Source organism: Lutjanus erythropterus, chromosome 15, assembly GCF_056507025.1.
Source record: "Lutjanus erythropterus isolate fLutEry1 chromosome 15, fLutEry1.hap2, whole genome shotgun sequence".
In the NCBI taxonomy this organism is placed as follows: Eukaryota; Metazoa; Chordata; class Actinopteri; order Lutjaniformes; family Lutjanidae; genus Lutjanus; species Lutjanus erythropterus.
This window is the reverse complement of record NC_139331.1, coordinates 12477054-12498490: the sequence shown is the minus strand read 5'-3', so window position 1 is coordinate 12498490 and position 21437 is coordinate 12477054. Positions and strand designations below refer to the sequence as shown.

Genomic DNA, 21437 nt, shown 5'->3' with positions numbered 1-21437 from the left:
TCTATACAATGTGACACTCGTTTGAAATTCAGTATATACCTGTCTGTACAGGAAGTATCAAAGCACTTAATGCAGAAATAACAGTGAAATGAGAGAATCCAAACTGTACAGATACAAATATGTTTTGCCAGAATAATTAAAAAATTCTTATTTCCATTTCTTAGTATATTGTATCATCTTAAGTCATAGAAGACACTCCACTGCGTTTGGCTGCTTGCAGACAATGAGGTGGATCACATATTTAATGGACGAGCAAGCCTCTGGCTTGCTTACAGCACATTGTTTGGATGAATCATTGCTCGATCAGAGTCATATTTCTGGATGAAAAAAGATCCTGTCAAGATAAGCGACCGTCATGATCGGCTGCCAGCTGTTTTGACAGGCAGAACTCAGCACCTACACTTTAACAATGGAGGAGCCAATCCAAGACAGACATGCAGGGCCTCCACGTTCAAACATGACTGACTCAGTGATATACAGGACATTATTAAAGGAAAACTCCAAATATAGCTCCTTCCTTTGATGTTCTCTGGCACTTTCTCTTAAAGATTACTGTAGGATTTCTGATTTCTCTACAAAAGCCAATGCTCAATCCCTCTCAAACCTCTACGATTTCTGTGGGTGTTAAGAGTCACTGTGAAAATGCTGAGATGATAAAAAGCAAACATGCACATGTTTTTGCTGCCTGACGAACTTGCGGGCGAGGAGACAATCAATAACTAATGAAGTCTGTAACAGAAAACAGAGCCTCATGAGTCAGAGGTGTTAAGTTCAGCACACATGTTGCTCACACTGTGAAGACGACTGTAAAAATGCCAACTGTTGTTTTACCTGTGAAACTCCTTTTGGAGAGAAAAGCATACAGAAACTTTCATCACCCCACTCTTGAGTCCTAAACTGCTGCCTGGAGCTATCAACATACAACAGACTGACATGTATCATCTCCACTATGATTCTGTAGCTCTATCTGCTGGAGGATCGATGTAGTGCAGGTTGTTTTTAAATTCTCAAATACATACCTCTCGAGCTGTTCTGCACAACATTTAAAACATGTTATTCACTCTCAAAGAATTTACCAAACTGCCATATATGTTCCTTGTGAATCATGTTGATTTGTGTACAGTAGATGAACCGTCATTAGATCAGCAGCTGAGCAGGTTTGCTGGTGACTGAGGGAATGAGTTTACCTGACTGGACAACTGGTGAGATGCAAGCAGAAAGGTTAAAGGTTAGGTTTTAGCCATAAAACTAAATAATTTCTCAAAACATAACAACTGTAACTTTTGTGGTATTTTGTATTTGCTATCAGACGGTGTGAAGGGAAGGTGAATGACAAAAAGTTGTTCTTCAGAGATAAACTGATTTGGATTTAGGAGGAAAGTGGCTGAAACTAAAGTTGAACTACACAGTGAGTGCTCATATGATGTATACTAAAATACACAGCATTTTTATGCCGCATGGCCGCCTGAAAGTCTATGAAGGGTGCACAAGAGAAAAAGTTCAGAATCTACAGGAGGGTGAACTGAGAGCAACAAAGTCTCTGCACCTGGCTGTGTTGGTCTTTTGAGTTTTGCTACTGATTCATTAATACAAGCTACACTTAAACCCCTCAATCTTTGCTGGCTTCCATCGCTGCTCTAGTAAAAGCAGCTATGACATGCTAGTGACTGTCCTTGGCTCAACAAAAGAAAAAATCGGGGATGTTTGTCTCAGTAGTTAAAGCAATAAATTTTCTATCAAGCTCCTCAGAGTTTTCAAAGATGACACTGGATAAGACTTATGCCCATGAAGTTTTGGAGAAAATTTGTTTCATCACTGAAGGAATTTGAGTACAGTGAACTTACAGCTGAGTCACAGTATGCTAAATTGATTTTGTACTTTGGTTTAAAGCCACTATGTGTAGATTTTTTTGTCATGTGATTGGTTGTGTGTGTGACCAATGAGGCTGGAGCTTGTCTGCAGCTAATCAACTGGATCAGCCTGACATTTTTCATGCATGTTTTGACTGTAGACTCAAGGACTTCTTGTAGTTGTTTTTTTGAAAAAAACCCTAAAAACCCAACTGCTGATTAATGACTCGTCTTAACCTCCCGATAGGAACCATAAGTAATCAATAACTGCAGTGTTGGGAAGTAACAAGTCACATCTATTTAATAAATACATAAATGTAATTGTAATCTGCTACATTTACTGAGAAAAAATATGTACTTCAATTACTAATCAGAATGTCAGTGACTGTAAAGGGGTTACATCCACAATCTTTTCGTGTTGCCTGACAGAGATCTGAGTGCGTTCTTCTTGTTTTTAATGATTTTCATCACTTTTGGTGCCACAGTCAAACACCGTCATACTCTGAAAATACTGTGGCAAGAACAAACAACAAACAAACAAACAAAAAGTGCAGATTTTTTTAACAACAGTTAGCCCAGCCTGTTAAAATGTTCTTGACTAACACATTTTTGTAAAGATTTCCAAGTTGTACCTCGTGCTATTAATGGTTAATGAATAATTTAATAATAGATCAGTTATAAACCATTAGCAGCTTCTAGGTTGTCACATGGTCAAAAATACTTCTCATGATTTCCTTGTGCTCTAATAATCTGTAAAATCTGCAGTTATAAATGTTAATAACTAATTTATTGAGTGAAATAACAATTCTGCAGTTACTCTGCAACACAAACTCAAGACAGAATGAGAGAAACATTGCTGTCATTTCTGCAACCAGATGATACTGAACTTTGGTTCCTGTCCACCTGAACTTTGCTGGATGTACAGACTGTCTCTGGATCTGATCACCAGGAAGGTGAGTACAATAATACAATTCATCTTTTGCCTGACTGCCTAAGTCACTGCCTTATATTCTCATTGCTATAGAATAACCAGGTACTGTACTATAAAAACCTACAATAAGCAAACTATGGAAAGTGCAAGAGATCTAAAAAAAAAGAGCATGGCAAAGTTTTTTTTTCATTGATATTTTCAGGTTTTCATTCTACTTATATTTGTATTTTCTTAATTTTAAATGTAAACACAAACGTTGCCTCTTACTTTGAATATGTATGCATCAAAATATGTTCCTGCATAGTTTTAACGTTTTTTTAAACTACTGAGTGTTGTGTTTAGAGCAGGTATTGCTGCATGTTCTTGTACATGTGCAAGTGTGTATGAATGAATGTGTGTGTGAAATCTGTTTAAACAACAGAGAAAAACTGGATGAAGTGAAAGAGTAGTCTCTGGAAACAGGACCTGAGGCCATGTCTTGAATGCAAACACGGCACAGGTGATGGAGAAATTTAACTTGAGATGCTAATACTTAACCGGTCAAAGCAGCGGGTACATAAGCTGCTCTCCGCTGGTCCCTAGTGGATATTAAAAGAACTTCAGCTTGTAAAAGTTCAGGTTTCTGGCTCTGACACTTTGAAGTGGTTAAAGAAAATTCACTTTTATTTGTTTCTGGACAGTCCTTTCTTTCACTGGTTAAATACAACATCACAAGTAGCCACACTGAAGCCCTGGAGTGTCGGCCAGGGCAGCATTGTACAACAACTTAGTCACAATTTGAACAGCTTGGTTCACTGATCCAGGGGGGATTAAGACTGTTTTTCCTAGAAAGTGGCGAGTGAAGTTTAGGAGCACACTACAAAAAATGCCCAGAAAATAATCTCAGAAAATGTAAAAATGAATCTTAAATGAACTGATGTAATCTCCTGCCAGCTGGATGAGAATTTCACTTGTTTTATGGTTTTGTTCTGATATTTTCTGCCCGATGTTTGTTCTGTTGAATGGCACAATTTTTCCTCACCCAGCTAACATTATTCTTTTATTATATGAAATTCCTTGATGTATTTAGCATTGTTTGTAGTGTTTGCAGCCTGGGGTGGAGGTCATCACACCCAGGGCACATCCCCTCTCCAAACTATCCCAGAGAAAAGACCAGATCCAATCCGCCAGTAGAGCAGCAGAGATGACAACTGTTCAAAAACGTACGGTTAATTTTGTGTCTTTGCAGGGTTTGGAACTGACAAGAACGCAGCTGATTGGCATCATCCCCCGGTCTAAAAAGAAAAAAAAAACAAAACGAAAACAAAGAAATTCGGCCAACCAGAACACAATCCCATTTGTAGCTTAAAAAATAAAATAAAAATGAAGAAATAATATATGTATTTACACAGATATCCACACATACAGAGTATACACACATACATTAACAGACTTGTACACATGGATCTGCAGACAGTGCATGGACCCACCAGAAAAATCAGTCTCGGTGGTGAAATCTCAGTCACAGTTGTTCTCACGTCACTACAATCTCCAAAGTCACAGATGCAGGGCTTCATTACAAACATCTTCACTTAAACTACTGTTATGATGTGCTTATGACTGCATATAAGCTTTCCCCAGTTTCAGAGCAGAGGTGCTGCAAACTAAAATGAGCTACTTCACTGGGTATTTATGGCAGTAGAGTTTGATCTTACATTGTTTCTCCCAGTCCTGGTAGTACTACAAGGCTGTGGTCTAAATGTTCAGTGTTGCTCAATAACAGTTTATGTACAAAATGTTTCTACAAGTGGTAAAAATAATCCACAAACATCCAAGTATTTCATCCCCAGTGTAGCTAATGTTTTCTATGTACCTTTTAATCATTAAGTATCATCACACTTGTATTTCAGCAATCTACTGTATATGAGATGAATAATATTCATGTTCGTTCAGATGATTTGAACCCATTTGCACGTTTTGTTCACAAAGCAAGTACAAGGCTTTCCCAACAGTAATTCTGGTCCATTTTAACAACTGTCCCTCAGAACCATTGACACCCAGACATTGGACCAGTGGTTAAACTGACTGTCAGACATTAAAAGTTTAGCACACAAAGTTTGGTGGGGTTTTGCTAGTTTGGTTGAGAACTACAGCTAAAGGTGCAATATGTAAGAATTGTCCATCTGTTAGAGTCATACCCCAAACAAATAGGGGGCAGCATGTCACCAGAGTAACTGCTGCTACCTATAGCTGCTGTTAGCTAGTTAGCACAGTTAGTCATGCAGCTACCGGTTCTAGATGACTTGATTCTGCTTGGAGCTCGGAGCGCCAGTTTGCTTCCACCAGTTTCAAGCAAAACCGCTGTAGTTTGAAACCAATTTATTTTGTGCTCCACTTGGTGGATAAGAACTATGGTGAACACAAACGCAGAGACCGACAGAGGCCACTTTGATGCCAGGGAATGCAGTACCAAGGCGATTTACTGTGGCTCCAACCAGGACTCTGATTCCAGGGACGACAAAGACACGGCGAGTTCAGGGACAGGGAAGGCATCTTTGACCGATAATGCCAAAACTGTTCTGTTGAAAATTTCAGTTAACTTTATAACGTTTGAAACTGAAATTCTTACACATTGTACCTTTAAAATATTGGTGGAGAAGAATACAGACTTGTGGAACACTTCATTGCTTGGTCTTGGCTCCACATTTATCATTTAGGTTTCAATAAGCTTGAAAAAAGTAGCTCAGGGGTCCTTGCAGATCGACAAACCTAGTCACTTTTCAACAGCAAGGACAAAAAAAATCCCAAAAGGTCAAGTTATACACAAAAGAACATATTTCCTCCATACTACAACCAACCTGTCTTTGTTGTAACACGAGGAAAACAACAGATTTTTGCACTGAGAGGTGACACAGATGATAAGTAAGCCCTGTCAAATCTTGAAGTGAAAACCAGTTTGATGACCAAGTCCAGTCAGCAGCCACTACTGAATATCCGTCTTCACCATGGAAGCATTGTTTGAATCACACTGAAGAACAGTGTTTAACAGACTGAAAAAGACAGACGCAACAATACATAAATTATCTGACAGACAGACAGTATAAAACGAGATATGTGTGTGTGTGTGTGTGTGTGTGTGTGTGTGTGAGCAGGAGAGTGTGACGCCAGGCGGTGTTGTGGTGTTTGTGGCGTTCTGTGCGACGGCTTGTTCCCTCAGAGTGAGTCCGCTCCGTTGACGGTTTTTGAACGCACTCTTCATTCAAGCGCTGCGCAACTAAAACCACAAACCATTGCCATGGCAACAGACAAAAAAAAACAAAACAAAACCAAAAAAAAAACCAAGTTTGTGTATAAAAATTAAAAAAAGCGAACGAATCAGCATGAAGACACGACACCTCAAAGGGTAGGGAGGGAGAGCCGGGAGGCCAGTGCTCAGACAGAGGTCGAAGTGGAAGGTTAGTAGAGTTCAAAAGGTCAGAGGTCACCCTGGTCAATTCTTGCCCTGGTTAGTCAAAAAAATCCAACTCTGTTTACTCATGACAACTGCAGAGCAGAGTGTGGAGTTAATTAGAGGGAGATTTATACAATGTTTTACAGGAGTAATCATTCTTTAAAGTTTCATTTCAGTTTGAAAATAAAATGCCCCAAACCCCTTCACACATACATTTTACTATATATAGCTATTAACATTTATCACTGAGATTTCCAACTGAAAATCAATCTATGATAAAAAGGTGACTGAACCTTGACAGGTGCAGTTCACCACAAAATAAAAAAAAATTTCCTCTTACCCGTAGTAGTGCTATTTATTCATCTAGATAGTTTTGGTGTGAGTTGCTGAGATTGGAGATTGTTGTAGAGCTGTCTGCCTTCTGTCTAATATTACTGTACTTTCTTTCTCGTAGAAACAAAGAAGTTCCAGTAGATTCTACTGCAGAAAGAAAGTAGTTCCTACAAGAGAAGGCAGACATCTCTACAGGTGATATCTCCAAAACTCATCGAGTCACACCAAAACAGTCCAGATTGTTAAATATTGCTACAGGTACGAGGAAAAATATGTGTTTTTCATTTTTGGAGTGAACTGCCCCTTTAAAGTCTGGACCCAGCTGTGGATGTTTGAGCCACATCTGGCCAAAATTTAGAGGTTTGGTCAAGTTTGAAACAACACTACTTGAGGCATTCCTGTTAATATAATAAAACTGAAATGGCATTTCCCCAAGGCATATCATACATTCATAATACTATGTGAGTGCAAGTGTGTGTGTCTGTGTGTGTGTCTGTGTGTGTGTGTGTGTGGCTGTGTTTGTATCTGAAATACCTGCCACGAGATATAAATGATCTGCGCCAAAGCAGAATAATGTGTGTAGGTGTGCATGTGTGTTTGCGTGGCTCCTGTCCTCTTGACTGAAGCACATTTCCGTAGGAAACAATTGCACCTCATTGGCTCAACCACGTTAGCCAATCACCAATGACGGAAGCCAGAGCCCCTGGGCCCACCCCATCGCAGAGACCCGAGTTTGGTTGGTTAGGAATGTGTGTGCAAGCGTGTGTGTTTTGCGTGTGTGTGTGTGTGTTTGGGGGCAGTGGAAAAAAGGGCCACAGTCCATTCCACTTGCAGTGTCCTCATGGGTGGAGGGGAGGGGATGCGTTTCCGTGGTGATGAGAGTGAAGTGTCGATAAGCCGAGGAGGGGAGGAGCCTAAACCTCCTCAGCTTCTTTCAAGCCGATTCGTTCCTCCTCCTGTCAGTCACTGTTGGGCTTTTTAAGGGAGAAGGCAAGGATGTTGAAGTGTGCGCTGAGCTGTTGTACCTAGCAATGAAAAAAAACAAACATCAAATTCATGTGTGGATACAATAAAAAAAAGTGTGTCACTGTCAACATTTAGCAGCACAGGACCAAGAAGTAGTTCTGTCTTTAATCTTCAAGCCAAGACAAATAAAATTGTTAAAATATTCTCACTGTAAAAGAAAACAGACACCTCCCCTCCACCCCCCACCAACCATATAAAAGAGTTGTCTGTGCTGTTTTAGATTAAAGGGATAGTTTGGATTATTTGGAGTGGGACTGTATGAGGTACAGTACTTATTTATAGTCTGTGTATTAGCAACAGCAGATGACAGTCGGCATGCCCCTGGTTTGGAGAAGCAGAGAGGTGTGCAGCCTTTTCCAGAGGGAAACAGCTGGTATATAAGCCAAATATCGTTCTCTCCAAACCAATCAAACACCAAAGGAAAAATCCATAATTTTACCTTGCAGAATACAGGAATTGTTGGTCTATGGCTGCTTTGCCCATGTAGTTTGTTTGTGTGACTTTGGTGTTTTAAAAGGGTAGTTTGGATTCACCAACATCACAAATAACACAAAGAAGCCAACTGATCAAGGCAGCGGTAGACCAGTGTTTTGCGAGGTAAAATGATTGATTTTCTTAACGGAGTTTGGCTGGTTTGGAGAGAGAGATATTTGGCTAATATAACTGTGGTTATATGATATTGATTTTTTTGAGTGGCTAAAATACATTTCGTTGCTGCCTCTGTCCACAGCAGTATATCGCTTAGCTTCCATGCTGCTACTCCCAAGTGAGGATTTGTCAACTGGCATCTACTGCAGGTAATACCCAGATTATCAATAAGTACCTTATACAAGCCCACTCCAAATAATCCAAACTGTTCCTTTAACTCACGTTTAGTTTTTGTATTGTAAAGGTTTTGCTTGAATGAAGAGTTTAAATACACCTTCTGATGGAGATGTTAACTAACCGGCTGACACACCATTTTCATTTCTTTCATTCAACAGAGGTACCGTGTGTGTGTGCTCTTATGTTCTTACCACTGATACGCCGTAGTGTATGTGTGATAGGATGACAAAGGCTGTCCACAGATACAGCAGCAGCGTCTCGTTGCCGACCACCCCGCTCACCGCTATCAACACAACCGGCGTCATGGGCAGCAACAGCCAACTGAGCGGCTGGCAGCGTGTGTTACTCATCTGACACACAATCAGCTTACACTGCAAAATAAATACACACATGAATAAATGTGCATTAACACCTGAGAACAGACATTTGGGGAAAATGAAGAGTAAAATCAGCAGACGCTCACCGTGACGTTAGCGAAGGCTGTCCCCACCATGAGGTAGTAGATTCTGGGCTGCAGCTCGATGATGTTGGTTGGAGAGTACACTGCCCAGATTGTGGACAAGACAAAGAGGAGGACGGGAGAGAGGAAGGGCAGGAAGGCTTCATACAAGCTGCTGTGCTTCAGAGTGTTATTACGGTGAGCCCTGCAAAAACACAGACATGAAGACTTCAGAGTGCTGCATGATATAATAATATATAATGAAACACTTAAGTCACAAAAAGTTGACTTACTTCAGCACATTGTAGAGGCTCATGGGTAAGGTGACGGTGAAGGAACAGGCTGGGAATCAAAAGGCGTGAATTATTGTAGCTGCTTCATTTAGTGAGTGAATGCATGCATACAGTGTGATCAAAATCAGTGCTCACCGATGATCATGAATGTGAAAAGGTCTCTGTAGAGGAAGTGCCACAGGATTGGCTGGTACCATGTTTCCACGCCGACCACAGCAGTGACCAAGTAAACGACGGAGATGGTCTGGATAGAGACCAGACCCAAAATCATCATATAAAGAATTTGGATGCTGTTTTTTTAAACTGTATTCGCCTGCTCTTAGAATAAGACGCAAACATTAGCGTGTCCAGCTAACTAGCTTACTACCAACATTAGTAGAGAACAGTTATTTTCAACGCCACGTTATTCTGTGCGATAACAGGTTACATTAAAAAAGCCCTCAGGATGCTAATGCTAACTAGCTGCTAGCAACAAATGCCATTTCAGCAGACCACATTGACAGCTGTCTGTTAGAAATGCGATTCCTGTTTTTGTGTACCTGTCAATTCAAAGATGCATTTTGTTTGATTACCAATGAAGTCTGATGGTAAATCTAACCCTATTCATAATAAACTCCATATGTGCCAAATGAGAACAGAAAGCTTGACTGCTATAGCAACAGAGGTGAGGGCTGAGCAAATGGTGAGGTTCCTACACCTTTTCAATAGTCAAACTAAAGCACTTTTAAAGAATTTTCATACTTATTCAGCACCTTACAGATGTGGTAAATTACATCTTTTTGTACATCTACTCTAAATGCTTATTTCACTTTTTTAATACATTAAATCAAATTTATTGTGCTATAAAAAAAAAAATCACATGAACGTAAGTAGACTCCTGTATAGCCTAGCTGAGCCAAAATTTGAATCACTTTATTTCTTTATCTAAAGAGCAAACTATTTGGTCAGGCAGTGGAAATAATCATTATGAAAGTGATGCAATTACAGTTTCAAGCACATTATCCAGAATCCAATGACTATTTAAACCTTGATAGTAATTAAAATTCAAGTGTTTTCAAGGATTTCCAGCACCTGCAAGAACGCTGAAACAATCAGTGAAGTTAATATGTGTGTGTGTGTGTGTGTGCTTACCACTTGGCTGATGTCGTATCCCCAGGGCAGAAACAAGATGCCAGTGTTATATTTCTCCCAGTGAGACAGGATAAATGAGAACAGCACCACCCAGAGGATGTAGTACAGCGTGGTGACGCCTACGCCGCTTTCCTCACGCCCAAATATAGAGTAGACGGTGGCCACGAAGAAGATGCAGGCCCAGCTGTCCAGGCCATGGTCAAACAGTTCCCCTAGTGGCGTGGAGGAGTTGGTGCGACGAGCCTGTTTACCATCAACACCATCTACACACGACAAAAAAAAAAAAGACACAGATAAAGACATAGATCATTACATACTGTACACGTTTATGTGAACACTGAAATAGGAGCACGTAAACATACAAAGTGTTGAAGATTTTCCACTCGGCCGAAGTTGCTGCCCACTCACATAACTGTACACACAGTGTTTGAAAACAGCCACATTCCTGCTTCCCACCACTGAATTCACTGTCACAGTAACTGATCTGAACAACACTCAGTGCATACACACGTGGAAGTACTCTGCAAACACATCCTCACAAGAAGCATATGGAAAGTTGTTTTATTTTATTGGTTCACAAAATGGTGAGCAACACTTTTAACTGACTTCAGCCTGGTTCACGGAGTTCATGTCTACACATGAACAAACACGCAAACACAGAAGAACAGTAAAATAAATGTGGATTTATTGGACTTTAGAGTCACTGACTGCCCAGGGGAAATTTGAGGGAATCTATATAACTAAGTGACCTCGGCACACTTAGTGGGCAAGTTATAAACACGTACAAAAGATTCCCTCTGGCACTTCTATTCGACTTCCTATGAGCCTCAAAGATTCAGTTAATATTTGTGAAGTGATGCTACAAACACTGCCTGTGGACAGGGGGGAATTATTCAGGTGCACCGGTCCTGGTTTGATTATTTTTAGAACACATGTACAAACACCCATCATGCACCTTGTTGTATAGACACCACTCGGTTAAAGTGACTAAACCTGCTTAAAGGAATGGGGTGGATCCTGATTCTAAACAACAACAACCATCTCCACTTCACATACTATTAAAATGCATTGATTAAGTGTTTCGCCACTTGGGGGCAGCAGAACAAGCTGTCAACACAACTTTGACACATACTGTATCACCTTAGTCAGTTCTTATGATGAATGTGTCAGCAAGTAGGTGAGTATTTACACATCCAACAGACAAGGAGCCACACATCACAGTTTGTCCCGTGCACAACTGATGGGGCTGCATATAGATAGAGACTGGATGTCTTTTAAGTTCTTAACTCTGAAATCACATCCTGTGTTTGTCAGTCTTAATCGTGTTTTTTATATTTTGTTCAAAATAAATACGATACTGTAAATATAGAAAAATAATATTGTGTTATGTTGACTCAAATTGCAACATGATTAATGAGTGCTTATTTTTTCAATGGAATTTTCATTTTTCATCATTATTTTGTGCAGCCATACCTTCATTTCAGTTTCTTTGCTACGAAATCCCCTCACAAACCAGTATATTCAGGGTTCCTAAATATTTGCCGTTTAAAAAGTCTATGTTTTTAAAGACATTAAATTTTTCAGGCCATATTTGACATCTGACTACAAATGCTTATTATGTAAATAAAGAGTTTAAAATCCATCTATTAACAGGTATGAGACATTCTGACTATGTGTGCTATTACGTTCCCAAATAACTGCCAGAAGATTGTAGCTAGGTACACACACACACACCCACACCCACACACACACACACACACACACATATGTATGAAATTCACTGATGTTGCCGCATTTTCTTTCCAACTAATTTGGTTGCAGATGTCTGGTTTGGTACAGTTATAAGACTCAGGCTGTGACGTACAGGCGTAGAGGCAGCTCTGTCTAGAAGTGTGCGTTCAGTCTCACGCCACACTTCTTGCCTTGACACCAAGCTCACTCTGGCCTTTGCACTCTCACACTGCGGTAAACATTTTGGCTGCGCTGGGTGGCTGCTCTGGACACAATAAAAAACACTCTCGAATTTATTTTTGGTGGGGCACTATATTGTAAAGAGGAAAGCATGTGATTTTGACTAGTACACCCTCCCCCGTATACTGAGTCCCAGAGTGACTGTACAGAATACATTCCATAAGGAAGAGTTTCCCTGGAGCCTCTCATAGAGCCAGAGAAAAACAACACACAGGGTTCACAGAGGTCAGGACTCACCGAGTGTATAGGCCAAGAAGTTGAAGATCCCTGCAGCAACCCAGACCCAGCTAGGCACGTGTTCATGTCCTGCAGCTGAGACACAAATAATGTAAATATGCAGCATGCCACATAGACAGCCACAGATCAGCAGAGAGTATTTTCACTTTTACTCAGATTTCCCCAAGGTTTGGTTAGAAAGTATCTAATCTCAAACATAAGGGAACACATGAACAACGACATGGAATAAGAACGGCTAAGGAGCAGAACAATTAACATGTGTGCATAGTTAGTTTAGCTATGTGTGTAAGGCCTGACTGCTGACAGCAAATAGTCTTGTGGGGACATTTTGGCCCGTTTTTGCAGTGATTATAATGTCTGCCTGTGTATGCATTTTATTTGTGTATCTATGAGTGTAAAGTTCTATGAGAAAACAGGCATGATAGAGTACAGTATTTTTACAGAGTAGTGTGTCAGTCTGTTTATGTTCAGTAGTAGCTCAGTGTGTGTGTGTGTGTGTGTGTGTGTGTTTATGTTTGTAGGGTATAATGGGTTAGTGATTACCCTGAGTCACCCTGGACAGTCATGTTTCAGTGAGTGGTGGACTTTGCCTTTCATAAACCAACTCACCAGAATACACGCCTCTGGTGTTTCTCACCATTTTCTGACATAAAACATAAAATGACCAATACACCCTCACGCACTAGACAAACTGAGGTGAAAAGGAGTAGCGCTGAGGACCTACCAGAGGCATTGAAGTCAAAGTCGTAGAAGGCCAACATAAGGAAATTCAACACAAGGAACATAAAACCTGTAAACGTAATGAGGTTTGGAGCCAACCATGTCGGTAGAAACTGAGAAAGAGATGGACAGAGACAAAAAGATAGTAACAGTTAATTAACACGTCACTTGGATCTTAAATAGAGTCTTCTCATCATAATAGTGATTAAAATAACTCAACAGTAATTATTCTTGTCACATTTTTTGGACAGTTACATAACTGTTAGGCAGAGATGATTTCAGGGAGAAGGATGTGAGTTCTGTCAAATTAAAGGGAGAGTTTGGATTTTTTTAAGAGGGATTGTGTTGCCATCAAACCAAATATTGCTGTATCTTGCTCAACCAAACTCCATTTGCAAAAACAGTAATTTTGCCTTGCAGAACTCTGGAGTTGCTGGTCTACCGCTGGCTCGATTGGTTAGTTAGTTTGAACTGTTATGTGACTTTGGTGAATCAGGGCAAACCTTTTAAAACACCAAAGTCACACAATAACACAAACACACGAACTGATTGAGGCAGCAGTAGATCAGTAACTCCTGTGTTCTGCAAGGTAAAATTACTGATTTTGACAAAGGGGTTTGGTCAGTTTGGAGTGAGTGATATTTGGCTCATGTAATGGCAGTTTTCTGACAAAGAATTATGCTTATTAAAAGCATAAAGTGGTGAAAATGTTATGAATATAGGTGGCTAAAATATAGTGTGTTTCGCTGCTGACCCTGGCCACAGCAGTACATTGCTTAGGCTCCTACACTGGTACCTGCTGCTTCTATAAACTTGGGACGTGCTGACTGCCATCTACTGTAGCTGATATGCTGAATATGGCTAAGTACTTCATTGAACTCTACTTCAAATAATTCAAACTATCCCTTTAATATTAGGTTTTTCTCAGGCAGAAATGAACATAAAAGTAAAGGTTTTATGTAGATAAGTAAATTATCGTGGTAATGCCTTATCATTATTGTTTACAAGGAACTCATGTTCACGTCAATGAACAGTATCTGAGAAACAATACAGTATCTCCAAAGACCAGAACAAACTCTCACAACCAGAGACTGATGTGTTCTGACACGCAGGCATTCAGTCCTGTCACTGTATCAGAGCAGACGGTTGGAAACCTCATTAATGATGTACACACTCACACTCTCACACACACACACACACACACACACACACACACACACAGACACAGACACAGAAACAGACACAGAAACAGACACAGACACAGACACAGACACAGACACAGACACACACAGACCAAGTCTCTCTCACCTTTACCACAGAGTTCCAGAAAGGGTGCATGACGTAGACGGACAGGGGATTTGAGTCGACTGCGCTGTACTGCAAAGAGACAATTCAATCAGTCAGGATGTGATATTCAAAAACAAACAGCTGCATTAAAACATATCTGATTCATTTAATTTCACTGCACGGAAATTAAAGCATGTCAAAAAAAGGCCATATGGACTTGTGTGTAACTTGTTTACAGGGTAACATTGGCAGCGTGTCATCATGCAGATCAAAACAAACCCGATGCTGCTCTCTGTTACTTTATCCAGGCATGACAAACATGTCTGTGTGCTACAGTGTAATGTGCCCTCTCTGGTGTTCATACAGTTCAAAGGGATAGTTTAAATTATTTGCAGTGAGGTTGTATGAGGTACTTATTCATAGTGAGTGTATTAGCTACAGTAGATACCAGCTTTAAGGCCCCCAGTTCGGAGAAGCATGAAGGAGTACCCACAATGAAGCTGAGCAATGAACTGCTGTGGACAGGGCCAGCAATAAAAGGTATTCTAGCCACTTAAGAAAGCTCTACAGAAAAAAAAGAGAATATTTTCATCACTTTACCTTGCTGCCGATGGGAAATCACCATTAAATAAGGCAAATATCACTCACTTCAAACTAAACTCCACGGGCGAAATCAGTCATTTTACCTCACAGAGCAAACTTATAACAGATATTCTGTCAGATTTTATTAAGCAGTTGTCCACAGCAGTATATTTCTTAGACTCCATGCTGTTGCCCCTCTCTGCTTCTCCAAACTGGGGTTGTGCTGACCACCATCTACTGTGGGTAATACACTGACTACGGAGAAGTAAAGCATATAACCCCACTTTAAATAGTCCAAATTCTCCCCTTAATGAGTGTGCAAGGCAGCTTTCTATGTGTTTTATTATGCTAAGCCCTCCAATTCAGAGTAAATACTGCCTCTCTGATGTCAGTCTTCTATTGGGGCTGTTTTCTGTGATTTTGAGTTTTAGATTTTGATCTAATTCTCACTCCTGGATCACTTGAAAGAGGGCTGGTTCTATATTTTCAGGTGATTACAAATGGTTTCATTATTGATTTTTAGTAGCATTGTTCTCACAGGAGCAGCAGACTCTCTGCAGCTCAAATTAACCAGTACAACATGTGTTAGCACTAAACATGTTAAAATGACTATGGTGTGATTTTTTGCAGGGATTTGTTCCAAATAAAGATCTTTTTTTTTAAGTCTGTAGAATCTCATTTGTAGGACAGGACATTTCTGCCTCACAACATTCATTAATTTATGTTTTTTTACTCACATTTTGCCTTTAACAAATATTGCACCTCCTGTGATTTGAAAATTGCAGAAAGCCATATTGCAATTTCGATAAAATTTTGATGAATTGTGCTTCCCTCAAATTAAAGCTACCTCACTGCACTTCTCATATGTACACAAGCTTGCACTGCTTCTGCACAATTAAACATCTAATCCATTATAAAGAATCTAATGTCACAGATTATAGGCATACTGATACCAAAACACTTATCAGAATGTCCACTGTGGACAAAGTCATGATGTTGTGAAATGTCAAGACAATGTGTTCCTCAGCAACCGTGACTCATCATCAACACATGTGCAAAAGCAGACACTGCAACCCTGATACACGCTCTCATCTTGTACAAACACGACTCTACATGCATCCTCACAGAGACACCAGTTACGCAGCGAGGAAGGCGACGGAGGCAAAACGATGCAGCGTGAAAACCACGATTGGTGGAACAATCTTTTGCTCTCATGTGTTTTCCACGTGCATCCTTGTGTCTGTGCACCTTCCAAGAACACAAACACTGCGTGAAGAGAGCCACAGTCCTTTCATTCACTCACATTTGTCATCCCCTGCTCTCCTCCAGCCACAATGGATGCTCGAGGCTAATGCATGGAGTGAGCCACTTAAAAGGCAATTATAGGAAAAGGGTCTGTGATGATAAACAGCTCAGGGGAGCAGTTTCACACAGTAATCAACAGGGGAGGTATTAGAGAATGAGCCTGAATGACCTTCACTTGTGTCATTTAAGGATATGACCAGGAAAATGTTATAACTAAAGGAATCTTTTGACTAAGAACTGTTGCAACATACAGGTTTAAATAATGTGAATTAAGGGTATGCTGCTATTGGTAAGTCTAAGCTATAATCACTTGTGTTGCTTGTCTGTAAACTTCATGGATACACCATGTGCTATACTGATACTGCCACCTCTTCAAATGACATCCTCCTTATCAAAACTTAATCGTCTTGTCAGGGATCAAAGATAAGGATTGCCTGAATGCCACATGTGGCTAGTAAGTTACTAAGAACTGTTGCGATATGCAGTTAAAAAAGAATTCAACACATTATGTCTTCAGTATTGTTGCTCCAACCTGCTGATGGTGATTGAGCTCATTCTCGTGCTCCCACTCTCCACCATGACCTGTGAGCATGGCTTCCTTAGTGCCATGAAGCACATCAAAATGGACAGGAAGAGCAACCTTTCAGCAGAAATCCAGTGAAAACTGCTATAGCATTGAGGGGCCAGTAGTTTCCAACTGATAACAATTATAATTAAGATTTGCATTTGTATGGTTTCATTGGTTTTATATTTGTGAAGCATCTGCTATAGCCTGTTTTTTTTTTCATTCATTCACTGTTAACAGAGTCTATGTATATGAAGAAGGATGTGGGATTGTCATACAAAATGCAAGAATGTTGCTTTGCATCACTGTCCCCTTGTTCTGTTTCCTTTACTTACAGGACCCGTAGCATCTCACTCCAAGCTTGTAGATTTGCAAACACTCAACTCTCCTTCACTTTTCAAGCGTGTAGGAAAACCTTAGATGGACACAAAACTCACAAAAGAGCCCTCTCTAAAGCCAGTGTGTGGTTTGTCCATTCTAGACGACTATAGAGACATGGCAGTTCAATGTGGTGGCCTCCATATAAGAGGATCCACTCCCTATATAAGCAAGTCGTTCTAGGCTAACAAAACCACAATTCATATTTTCTGGTAATTATACACTTATGAAAACATACAGTATATTACTGGCAGGCTAATTAGCCCATCCATTGGTTATGCCTGTTGTTAAACAAAGGGACACTTCTTATCTTATTAAAACATTTCAAATCAGACTGTTTAAACCTAAGGGATTTAGGAGCCTCTAGGGCCAGTCCAGATCCATGGGACTTGGCACCAGTCTTACACAATGGACCTTTAAATAAAGATCACCTGACAATTACCTTTAGTCTTTGTTGCTATGTGTCAGTCACCAATAAATAACAACATTTATAGTGCCAAGTAAAAACTGAAGTAGCTTTTGGCCAACTGGGCAAGTTTAACAAAAGCATTAAAGTTGTGTTGTTACATCCTTGAATAAGTGCCACTCCTGTTTTCTACAGTCCTCCATGTCCAGTGACAAGACAACGGACTCCTTGTATTTGTATTGCCATACTGATGCTCATCTTTATGGGAATTAAATAAACACCAAAAGGTTTATGTAACATGGAGAAAGGGTGGTACTAAACGTCAAAAATGAAATTATGTGACCGCTGGAATTCTTATAAAGGCGGTTTCACTCGTCAGAGGCTGTTTATGGTCGGGGATTTACACCAGTGAGCTGGTTCAAGTTGAGAGGTTTCCCCTTACTGATCTATTACAGCAGCTAGCTACCTGGTATTCTTTCTCTTCTGTGGTTGTTATATTAGCAAATATTAACGAACTGGTCAGTCATACATAGAGCAGACAGACAGCGGATGTCTAAAATGAGTAAAAATACAAAATAACGCCTCATTTCAAAGGCAAGCAGTGCCGTAGAGACAGAGTAGCTAGCTAACTATTAGCACGTTTGCGCCAGTGTCAAGTACGACGTGGTAAACGATACGGCTTCCGGCCAATACTTTCAAAATAACGCAGTAGTATCCGCCAATATTTATCACTCTGATATTTGAGAAGCACATTTAATATGCCTGCGTATTATTTGTTGTTATCTATTCACCAGGCTTATAATAGCGTGTATAATACTTATATTCTGGGGGCAGACAGAAATGCAACCTTGTCAGAGTGAGTAAATTCGTCCTGTTTCCAAGAGTGACTTAATAATGACTGATGCCAGACCAGAGTTATTACAGTATTATGTTTTACATTAGTCTTTCATTTTTATTGGGTTTAATTTCATTCCGTTTCCACAATGAATTTGCTCCTTTCTGTTTCGTTTTTAGGTATGACAATACAAATTATACTCTGTGATCATGTGACAATAATGTTGGCATCACAATAAACATATGCACCAATACCTGATCAATTTGTTCACATGTAGTTCTAGGTTTAATTTTAGCAAGCTATAATAATCTTGTCCCAATTGATGAATTGAACCCTATCTAATCCAGAGCTGGTGAAGAGACAATAAACATAAACATCAACTTCATAGTCATAGCAGGATACAAGATCTCATTACAAATTATACTAACCGTATAAAGATCACGCTTTTATTTTGTAGGGGAAATTGACCAGCATATGGTGTCATAACTCTGGCTACCTTCACACACTTTTTTTTTGCCAGGGAAGCACCCTGCAGATCGTGACAGCTAGCTGTGAAACTCAAACACGCACGCACTCACACACGCACGCACACATACATATACATACAGTCGGCTCAGTGGCTATCTGCTAGCATGCTAATACAATCTATTAATCATACCTTGTATTTGTCGAAGCCCGCAAGCTGCTCCTGAGTGACATATTCGTAAAGAGCCATGGTGGTACAGTCTGGCTCCACAGTGAGATAAATGGGTATCTCTTCTTGGAAATGCAAATCCCCTACGTTAGCTGCCGAGTTGAAGTACCATCTACCTTGGCCGCTGTCGTTCACGCCGGGTGAGGTGATGTCGAAACATTTGGGCCACTCCTACAGGGTGCAAACATCTAGTCTACTGGAGCTCACTACTGCCCCCGTCTGGCTTGGAGGGCAGCGATAAAAGACGTGCAAAAACAGCATGGAAATTTGTTAAATGATCCAAAATGACATGATTTTAATTAGTTATGGTGTTACTTGAAAAAAAAATGCGGATAGTGGTTGTTGAGGTGTCGTATCTTGGTTTTATTTTGTTAATTGAGAACAGAGCCCTGCTCTATTAAAGCTATTTCTATGGTGGTGTTAAATGTGACGTGGCTTTCCCCTCTGACAGGAAGAGAGGTAGACCTGCTTGTGTGCAGCTGAAACATCGCTCGAACTGAGAAACCCCAAGCGAAAGCATAATGTAAGTAATAATATCTGTTAAACTGCATTTTAATAGGTTTAAGCATGTAAAATTTTGTAACTTAGTATGGAGCGTCTCCTATATTGGGTATGATATCCATTATCGGTTCTACTAGTTAGCTAGGCTAGCTAACTAGCTAGCTAGGTTAACGTTGTACAGATTTATGGTCGATTATCAAAATTTACCTCTATTAGACAGACTGATTAGCTAACAGGGAACATTTGGGATCTACTATTGTGATGATTAACTGATTCATGTAAATTACTGACGTGTAGAATCTAGTTATTAGTAAGAGGGGTTTGAATGCATTCATCCCACTTTCCAGGCAGACATGAAATTTAGAGTCAGTATGGATTTTTTTAGCCCATGTCGATAACTAAGCACCTGCTTCTCATGACCAACACCGAAAAGATAACCGATAATTTCACATTTTTGCACTTTAAAAATAAGTTCATATAGCTAATCTGTAGTTTATACACACCTGAGGGTAAAAAGGGCTAAGATGCAGTGAGCAAAGATGATGATGATTTAATAATCCATAGCTGATAGTCATGTGTAACACTTGACTTAAAGCTACTACAAGGAATTTTCATATTGTGTTGATTTTGTAGGCCCTCGAGGATAAAAGCAGTGGTGTTTCCACCAACCACAAAGTAAATAAAAAATGAAATGACGTAAATAAAAAACTCCTGCTTCTAACTGGCTAACATGTTATTCACTTCAAACACAAGCTCGTTTCATCTGATTTCAAGGAGTTTTTAAGAAAAACTGTAAAGAAATAGCCAATCATCTCATGAACGGTTTTTACAACCAATTAAAAAGTTTCAGTAATAACTTAAGTGAATGTAAACAAACCACTGGAAGCTCATAAGATACATCCATATATCTAGACAGGGACAGGGATGATGCAAACTTGTAAACATGACTTTATAGTAAATGGCTAAAGCGCAAAAACACTGTTATGATCCTTTAATGGTTTATTACTAATGGCCTAACATGCTTTTATTGTAAGACTTTAACTTGCTTGCACTAATAGGCCTCAATTTCTTTCACCTTTGCAGAATGGTGACAGACGTGCAGCTGGCCATATTTGCCAACATGCTTGGCGTGTCATTATTCCTGCTGGTTGTGTTATATCACTACGTTGCTGTCAATAACCCCAAGAAGCAAGAGTAGAGTCTGCAAATATAATTGGAGAGGTGAGTGCAATTTATGTTGGACTAAAATTTTTCGTCACTTTGTCTTTTTTTTTAGTGGTCATCACTGTTGGTCATGTTCCACTGTGACTTTGAACAAAGTCAAGGTTTAACTCGTTACAGCTAATGTAGTTGTTTTGTTGGTGTACAGCATACAGAGTTAACAGTAATCATGGCACATGGAGAAGCAGTTAAGTTGTTCCAGTCAGTTAACATGTGGAGGAATCCTTTAAATGTTTGCTAGTGACTCTCATAGTCCTGTTTAAAAAATGAAGCACATTCATCTACAAAAATGACTCCTCTTTCTAATGTTTAACATCTGTGAACCCTCTTAAATTCTTTTCTCCCCACAGGTGAGATGGGACTCCCACCACCATGGCAACAACATTCCCCTCCTCCGGGTCTCTGTCCAAGAGATGAATTTCTTTGTAAAATTGCACAGTAGTGTTTTTTGTAATAAAAATATGTGAATGCCATTTA

The 21437-nt window shown here is 39.9% G+C and overlaps 2 protein-coding genes across 2 annotated transcripts; one reads left to right on the top strand and one right to left on the bottom strand.

Moving 5' to 3' along the window:
• Positions 1-3422: 3422 nt before the first annotated feature.
• On the bottom strand, positions 3423-19755 carry selenoi (selenoprotein I). The gene is made up of 10 exons (XM_084737271.1): positions 19203-19755; positions 14495-14563; positions 13191-13299; positions 12467-12541; positions 10259-10521; positions 9263-9371; positions 9128-9176; positions 8859-9039; positions 8587-8766; positions 3423-7569 (listed from the first exon to the last, which is right to left on the bottom strand). Exons 1-10 carry the CDS (start codon positions 19257-19259, stop codon positions 7459-7461), a joined length of 1203 nt encoding a protein of 400 aa, XP_084593397.1. The 5' UTR covers positions 19260-19755; the 3' UTR covers positions 3423-7458.
• On the top strand, positions 19756-21437 carry ost4 (oligosaccharyltransferase complex subunit 4 (non-catalytic)). The gene is made up of 3 exons (XM_084737272.1): positions 19756-19761; positions 20823-20960; positions 21311-21437. Exon 2 carries the CDS (start codon positions 20824-20826, stop codon positions 20935-20937), a length of 114 nt encoding a protein of 37 aa, XP_084593398.1. The 5' UTR covers positions 19756-19761; position 20823; the 3' UTR covers positions 20938-20960; positions 21311-21437.